Here is an 8,772-nt window from a genome sequence, read left to right as displayed (position 1 = left end):
GTGTGTGTGTGTGTGTGTGTGTGTGTGTGTGTGTGTTTCTCTGTGTAAAGAGAGATCCTTCCAACTTTTAGAATACTTCCTTATCCACAAATTGTTTGTATACATTGGATCTGTTTTCATTGTCACTGCAGCCTTCTGAGGGGAGGTATTTTTAGCTTCAATTTTCTGTGAGGATATCTGTAAAGATAAGTTTGATGCCATGGAAGCAACTTAAGCTTCCAACCATTTCCTCAAGTGTTTGAATTTTTATTGTGCTTTCACCTATGGAAAGGTGAATAATTTCTCCTATTCATTTTTTTCCAGACCCTTCTCTACGACCTTCCTTCTATTCTTTTGCCATGGTTTATTCACTGCTATTAGTGGTTTCTTTCACTGTTGTTCTATAGAAAAACAGTTCTCCTGGCCCTGAGACATATATGCGTTCTATTCTACCTCCTTCCCTCCTCATTCAATTGCCTTGGACAAAATTCATTCAAAAGCTTTGTTAGATGTGAGGTTGGAATGACTGTTCAAATAAGGTCTTCAAAGTATCTGGGCATTTCAGCACACCAAACTAAAATACTGAAAATTGCCCATTTTACAGTTTGACAGTTTTGAATAACTTTGCTTTTTTTTTTTTTTGACCCTAAGAAGTGATTTGTGAAACTAAGAAAAACATAATACAATATCCACAATAAGGCCTCAGCTGCTATACTCAAAGAAGGTAATTTTTCACTTGGGCAGGTGGAAGTACTCTCAGGTCATTTTGTTAGAAAAGATTACTTTATACTGTTTTCCAAGGATTGTGGAGCTGATGAGAGCACAGCTAATATAGAAAACAAAAAACCTGGAAAGTTTATATTCTGTTAATATGGGGAATACAACAACGTCCTTGCTTGCTTTTTTATCTGTGAAACCGAGTTGTTCATGCATACTTTTTTCCCCCTTGAGGTTTCAGTTAACTCCTTCAGTCAAGGTAAACTCTCAGTACAATGGATAAAGCTTTCTCCCCTCACTGGAGAAACCTGTAAATGTGGAAATGTCTGGTGTGATTGCATAGTCCACCAACCCCAGAATTTGAGAAGCTGACTCAGAAGGATCATGAGTTCAAGGTTTGTCTGGGGGTACAAAACAAATCCCTGTTTCAAAAGAAAGATAAAATGACCCTCTTCCCCCCAAAAAACTAAATAAGAATATTATGAGTCTCACAAAACAAACTCACTCATGTGTCTGCTGGGACAGATCCAGAGGTATAAAGCCATTTACAAGTGATGATGTCTATAGCCTTTCTCTAAGGACATTTTCTGTATAGGTCTATCCTCCACCTTTCTATTGCTCAATTTTCTCTACAGTTGGGAGTATCCTACATCATTTTCATTCACTCCTACCTGTCCATCAAAAGAAAGACCAGCCCTCTGAGATTCCTCTACCAAAGGTAAAAATTTTCAAGTGCAAACAATTTGGACATCTAAAGGCTTCTATACAAACAATGCTTTGAACAAAATCAAAGCTTCATATATACATAACAAATGTTTTTGACATTTATATTTGCACACTTGTCTGAGTGATTTTTGCATTTGTGAGTCTGGAGAAATAAAACGTGTAAGTTACAGGTAATTCCCAACAGAAAGAAGGGCAGGAAATAAGGTAGAAATGACCACTGGCTTCTTGGGCCCCAAATTCCCAGAGCAAAGGGCTTGGTGTCAGGAATTCCTATCTACCCTACTAGAGGATCTCAAAGGTTTCAGCAAGAGTTGCTTTGGCTGCAGCTTGTTCTTTAATCTCTTGGGACTCTCCCTTCTGCTTGTCCTGATGGGCCCTGGGTCGGGGGATACCTAAGAGCAATTAGTAGCTGGTACTTCTAATGCCCCTTCCTCCCTCTCCTGCCTCCAAGAGTCTGTTTTGGGATTGGGTTCAGGAATGAAATCTGGCTTGTGCTTCTGGGGAGCCGGTAGAAATATCTGTTAAAAATCGCTCCAAGTTAAAGCTTCTGCTTTGGAGCCTAAAGCCCTGTTCCGAAAAACAAGTGTTATTTGGGGAAGAGGGGTCTTCAGAGGCTACAGCGAGTCCTTCCAGCCTTCAACCATACTATGCAGTACTACGTTCTCTAAAACCACCCTGCGCTAGCTTGCGGTGAGGGGAGGGGAGAAAAGGAAAGGGGAGGGGAGGGGAGAGAGAAAGGAGGTGGGAAGGCAGGGAGGCCGGCCCGCGGGGGCGGGACTGACTCACAAACTGTTGCATTTGCTTTCCACCTCCCAGCGCCCCCTCGGAGATCCCTAGGAGCCAGCCTGCTGGGAGAACCAGAGGGTCGGGAGCAAACCTGGAGCCTGAGAGGGCATCAAAGAGGAAAAGACTGAGCTAGCCACTTCAGTGCCATACAGAAGCTTAAGGGACATACCACGCCAGCCCCAGCCCAGCGACAGCCAACGCCTGTTGCAGAGCGTCGGCTTCGAAGCCGCCGCCCAGGAGCTGCCCTTTCCTCTTCGGTGAAGTTTCTAAAAGCTGCGGGAGACTCGAAGGAAGCAAGGAAAGTGTCCGGTAGGACTAAGGCTGCCTTTGTCCTCCTCCCCTCTACCCCTACCCCCCTCCCGGGTCCCCTCTCCAGGAGCTGACTAGGCAGGCTTCCTGGCCAACCCTCTCCCCTACACCCCCAGCTCTGCCAGCCAGTTTGCACAGAGGTAACTCCCTTTGGCTGAAAGCAGACGAGCTTGTTGCACATTGCAAGGGAGGCTTTTGGGAGCCCAGAGACTGAGGAACAACAGCACGCCCTGGAGAGTCCCTGATTCCAGGTTCTCCCCTGCACCTCCTCCTGCCGGTCCCTCACCCTGTGTGTGTGTGTAGAGCTAGAAATGAAAAGATGAAAAGGCAGTCAGGGCTTCAGTAGTCGAAAGCAAAACAAAAGCTAAAAGAAAACAAAAAGAAAATAGCTCAATTCTTATTTGCACCTGCTTCAGTGGACATTGAATTTGGATTTGGCAGAGGATTCTCCTTTTCTCTCTTGAAGCTTTGAGCATCTTTTAATCTGTTCAAGTATTTAGGGACAAACTGTGAAACTAGCAGGGCAGATCCTGTCTAGCGCGTGCCTTCCTTTACAGGAGACTTTGAGGCTGTTTGGGCGTCTTTTCCCCCCTCCTGCAAGTTTTCTTCCCTGGAGCTTCCCGCAGGTGGGCAGCTAGCTGCAGATACTACATCATCAGTCAGTAGAACTCTTCAGAGCAAGAGAAGAGGAGGCAGGATAAGGGAATTCGGTGGAAGCTACAGACAAGCTCAAGGATGGAGGTGCAGTTAGGGCTGGGAAGGGTCTACCCACGGCCCCCGTCCAAGACCTATCGAGGAGCGTTCCAGAATCTGTTCCAGAGCGTGCGGGAAGCGATCCAGAACCCGGGCCCCAGGCACCCTGAGGCCGCTAGCATAGCACCTCCAGGCGCCTGTTTACAGCAGCGGCAGGAGACTAGCCCCCGGCGGCGGCGGCAGCAGCATACTGAGGATGGCTCTCCTCAAGCCCACATCAGAGGCCCCACAGGCTACCTGGCCCTGGAGGAGGAACAGCAGCCTTCACAGCAGCAGTCAGCCTCCGAGGGCCACTCTGAGAGCGGCTGCCTCCCCGAGCCTGGGGCGGCCACAGCTCCTGGCAAGGGGCTGCCGCAGCAGCCACCAGCTCCTCCAGATCAGGATGACTCAGCTGCCCCATCCACGTTGTCCCTACTGGGCCCCACTTTCCCAGGCTTAAGCAGCTGCTCTGCCGACATTAAAGACATCCTGAGCGAGGCCGGCACCATGCAACTTCTTCAGCAGCAGCAGCAGCAACAGCAGCAGCAACAGCAGCAGCAGCAACAGCAGCAGGAGGTAATATCCGAAGGCAGCAGCGGCGGCGCGAGAGCAAGGGAGGCCACTGGGGCTCCCTCTTCCTCCAAGGATAGTTACCTAGGGGGCAATTCGACCATATCTGACAGTGCCAAGGAGTTGTGTAAAGCAGTGTCTGTGTCCATGGGATTGGGTGTGGAAGCATTGGAACATCTGAGTCCAGGGGAACAGCTTCGGGGAGACTGCATGTACGCGTCGCTCCTGGGAGGTCCACCCGCGGTGCGTCCCACTCCTTATGCGCCTCTGGCCGAATGCAAAGGTCTTCCCCTGGACGAAGGCCCGGGAAAAGGCACTGAAGAGACTGCTGAGTATTCCTCTTTCAAGGGAGGTTACGCCAAAGGATTGGAAGGTGAGAGCCTAGGCTGCTCTGGCAGCAGTGAAGCAGGTAGCTCTGGGACACTTGAGATCCCGTCCTCTCTGTCTCTGTATAAGTCTGGAGCAGTAGACGAGGCAACAGCATACCAGAATCGGGACTACTACAACTTTCCGCTGGCTCTGTCCGGGCCGCCGCACCCCCCGCCCCCTCCTACCCATCCACACGCCCGCATCAAGCTGGAGAACCCTTTGGATTACGGCAGCGCCTGGGCTGCGGCGGCAGCGCAATGCCGCTATGGGGACTTGGCTAGCCTACATGGAGGGAGTGTAGCCGGACCCAACACTGGATCGCCCCCAGCCACCGCCTCTTCTTCCTGGCATACCCTCTTCACAGCTGAAGAAGGCCAATTATATGGGCCAGGAGGCGGGGGCGGCAGCAGCAGTCCAAAAGATGCCGGGCCTATAGCCCCCTATGGCTACACTCGCCCCCCTCAGGGGCTGGCAAGCCAGGAGGGTGACTTTTCTGCCTCCGAAGTGTGGTATCCTGGTGGAGTTGTGAACAGAGTACCCTATCCCAGTCCCAGTTGTGTCAAAAGTGAAATGGGACCTTGGATGGAGAACTACTCCGGACCTTATGGGGACATGCGGTAAGTTTATCCTAAAAACGCCTCCTTTTTAACCAAGGGTACAGTGTAGCAGCTTGCATTTTGTGGGATCTAGGGACTCCTGCTCAGAAAAACATTCGGAGGGATCCTAAAACAGCTCAGTCCAGTTCTATAGGAAGGTCTGCCCTACATCTGGAGCCCTCCTGGGGACTCCTCTTGTGAAATGTTCCACCTAAGCCCAGGGAATCTTTGCTGCATTCCGGGGTGCTAATAAGTCCTCTTCGAGATTCCCCTCCAGTTCCCCTAGCCTTCTAAACTCCTCCATTAAGATCTTTCTGATATTTCAAGTCCTATGGGTTCCAAACTTAAATCCAATTGCATGGGCCATTTTCAGAATGCCTCCGGTAACCTCTTCACTGTTTTTTCCTTCTCCTTCCCTCAAAGTCCTGGAAACACGATCAGAAATGTGGGGAGTTTCTTGTCTATGAGTCTGTTGGTAATCACCATCCAGTCCGTGAAATGAATGGTCTTGGCATAACAAAAGGGAAATAAAAACAAAAACCTGATTTCGGCCCGCATCCTTCAAAGAGAGATAATAGAATTCTTAATTCTGGAAGAAAGAAAAGCCGCATCTGGTTGCTGAGGGGCTCGGGGTGAAGGAGTGCAGTTTTATTTCCCAGGCAGAAACCAGTGACTTGCTCTCCGGTTAGAGGTCAGGCTTGAGAATTCAACAAGACACATTTAGAGCAGGTAGATGGGGTTACTTTCTTGGTAAACACCGGGCAAAGTTTGCTCTCACGTATTTCTCAGCACTGGCTGATTGTTGGGAGTAATTTTGTGGGCCAGTTTTCTCTTGAAAAGTGTTTACTTTCTGGAGACTAGAACACATCACGTCTCTACTTGGGACTTGCACTAGACCTGTAAAGAAAAGAAATGAACTGTAAATGAATAATTTGAACGGGTTTGAGTTTGACTCACAAGTGTTGCAAACAAAACAACACTGTAAAGCACGTCCTGCTGCTTTAGTATGCTCAGAAATTTATACTGAGGAGGAAGGAATAAGGCACCACATTATATTTTTCATTTTAAGAAAATACTTATAGTTTAAAACATGAGTTGCTCATGCTAACAAATTGAGTAAGAACTGTCAGTGACCTGTGAACCACAATGTTGCCTCACAGTTCAAATTAGGACAAGAGAAAAGTGGCGGGCAATTTTGCCTTATTAAAAGTATTTACCACTGCTTCTTGAACCTCTTAGAAACTAGTTGAAACATTTTTTCTCCACTAAGTTAAGATAATCTCTTCATCTGATAAGATGAAGTATTGACTGAGTAATTAATGGTTGATTTTTCCTGAGGTGTTCATGTTTCTCTATGGATTTATGTTTGTGTCACAAGTAGTTCTCTTTCATTTGTGATGTTCCCCAAATGTCTTTGTGAGATGTACCATAATTTTTGGTGACTTAATTCTAACAATTTGTATTCTTTTATTGTTCTTGGTTGTTAGGACAGTGTCCAAAAATGAAAAAGGGAGGATAGGTTTTCATAAAATACACTTTTTTGAGTTGTTGAAGAAACAGTTTATTGTAGTTTATATTCTATTTGGTTTTTAAAGTTTCTCTTACAGGATTTTCAAAGATTCATTTGATAGCATTAAATCTTTTCCAGTTAAGTTAGAGTGTTTATTTTTGTGATGGGTTTTACTGTGGGATAAAAGGTCTTCATTTTATGAGAATAGATTTACTCGGTATGGTTAATTTTTTCTAGGGCTGTCAACTAGAGAACGGAGTCTCTCTTTTACTACAAACTTTTCTTCGGGGCGGGAATGTCTAAAGTGCTTCCTAGTGCACCCATCTTCTGGCTATCCCACCCCATCTTGCTTACTTAACAAGAAGGAAAGTAGTAGTTCTCAGTGTTGGTTTTAGAAGATGCATTTTTGAAAATACAGTCTGACTTTCTACCAAGTGAATTTAAATACTTTCTAGCATTTATATAGTGAGCATTCTGATTTTATCTCAGTTCTTAATGGGAGGGGTCCCTTTGCTATTAGAATGCCATTACACTTTGAAGCTTCATTGACACTCTAAATTTTTTAGTGAGAATTTGGCTAGAGTCAATGAAGTTCTTGTCTAAGTGAGCTGACGATTTCTATTTCTAGGATCTAGAAAATCATTTTGTTGCAAATTAATTAATTGATCTCATCAGAATGCAACCAACATTTAAAATGGAAATAGTTTCTGTCTTTTGTTTCCTTGTACTTCACGAGCATAATTGGATGAAAAGCAAAGACTTTTTAAAGGCAAGTCCAGAGCTCATTCCCTCTGGATGGCGTACATTGTATGCTGATTTTGAGTTTTATATCTCAAAAATTTGGAAGCTTCTCATAACTTTTGCCAATTGTTTGTGACCATGAACATTAGTTATATAAGGGAGAAATTTTTTTAGCTTCAGTAACTGCAGCAGTAATTCGGTGTCAGACATCAGTAACATTTCTACTGAGAAGGCAGAAGTTGAAGATCTTCCTAATTCTTTTTTTTTAACTTAGTTTAGCATATGTTTTTAACAGAAGGAAAAATAAAAGTAATGGGTTTTGTTTGTATGCCTGATGATATTTTATGGAGCTGTTTACTCTTGGAGATCAAACAAGACTACAACTTTGCAGCACAATACTGTGGTAAACATGGATTCTTACAAATTAGAACCCTAATGAAGCCACAAAACTTTTTGAGTTGGGGCTTAGAGGAAATTACTCAGATGCAGAGTGGACATTAATATTTTGTGCGTGTTTGTTCCAGCATACATAAGAGGCATTATTTTAGTGACATTGGCAAGTTCTGCCTTTTATTTTTTCTAGGTATGATGTTTTATCAATTCTTATATCATCTCCACTCTCTTTCCTAGATACCAAGCATTTTTCTCCAGCTATCATATAAGGAGTAGTTTGCATGTTTTATAAAGCAAAATTTGGCTTTCTGATCAAGGAATGATTTCTACTCTCCTCTGTACTTCGTAAACATATAGTGAGTTCTTCCTGGGTCTCAGTCACCTGAACCTGAATACCAAATAGCCAAGTCAGTTGGCACCCATTTGTAAGTAAGCACAAGATGTAGCCATGGCAAGACCCTCTTATGTAGACTAGCTCTCTCAGCTTAGTGCCATCAGTTGAAAACATTTTCTGTGCCACCTATAACTTACCAATTGTTAGTTTGTGGTGCTTTCCTGGCATTGTTAATTTTACCTCATCAGAGGGCTGATACTGGAAATAATATGTTGAACTTGCTGACACATTTGATTGTTTTTTGTTAATTGTTTTTCTTTACTGTTCTAATTTTCTCATCTGGTTTACATATATACTTTTAAAACAAAGAATTCTTTCATCTCCTGATTTGTACACATACAATGGCTACTCTTTCGAGTATCCTTTGAGTTGAATATGGATTTATTGTTATTATTATTATTATTATCATTATCATTATTATTTTACTACTACTACATCTACAACATATGGTGATACAGAGACCATTAATTTTAATTGGAGTTTGGTTTAAGCAAGGAGCAGAATGCAGAGTTGGAGGGACATAGCAAGAGGCTTGATTCATAATCACATCTGAACTCATGATACTGAAAAAATACTGATAATAAAAAACAAACAAAAATTACATTTTTTAATGTTGGTAAGGGAATGAGAAGAAAATCTTTTCCCAACCCCCAACTACTCCATCTTCTCTTTGTCTGCAGCTTCCTCAAATCCTGCCTATGCTTGGTTTTCTTTTATTCCACTCTTTCTGTGCCTTTGACATTGAAATATAGGCTCTTCTTTCTAGTCCATGGGATTTATTTTCCTTCATTATACCTGTGGCATGCCCCTAAAGATTCTCTTTAATGAAAATCTGGCAAGTAACAGATCAGATGAATGCAGCACCTCTCTTAAGACTAGACAGCAGAAGGGAACTGTAAAATGAACAGCCGCATAGCAGAACATTTTACCTTGAGGTTAGAGCCAGGGTC

At 44.1% G+C, this 8,772-nt stretch overlaps 1 protein-coding gene across 1 annotated transcript in view; it reads left to right on the top strand.

The window, feature by feature from the left end:
- Nucleotides 1-2,250: 2,250 nt before the first annotated feature.
- Nucleotides 2,251-8,772, top strand: part of Ar (androgen receptor) — a 163,869-nt gene continuing 157,347 nt past the window's right edge. Inside the window, exon 1 of the mRNA XM_028770032.1 lies at nt 2,251-4,805. Coding sequence (XP_028625865.1) covers nt 3,253-4,805 — 1,553 coding nt within the window. The 5' untranslated portion in view covers nt 2,251-3,252. The remainder of the gene's footprint in view (nt 4,806-8,772) is intronic.

Source organism: Grammomys surdaster, unplaced genomic scaffold, assembly GCF_004785775.1.
Source record: "Grammomys surdaster isolate TR1022 unplaced genomic scaffold, NIH_TR_1.0 197, whole genome shotgun sequence".
Lineage (NCBI taxonomy): Eukaryota > Metazoa > Chordata > Mammalia > Rodentia > Muridae > Grammomys > Grammomys surdaster.
This window is presented reverse-complemented; position numbering and strand designations above follow the sequence as displayed.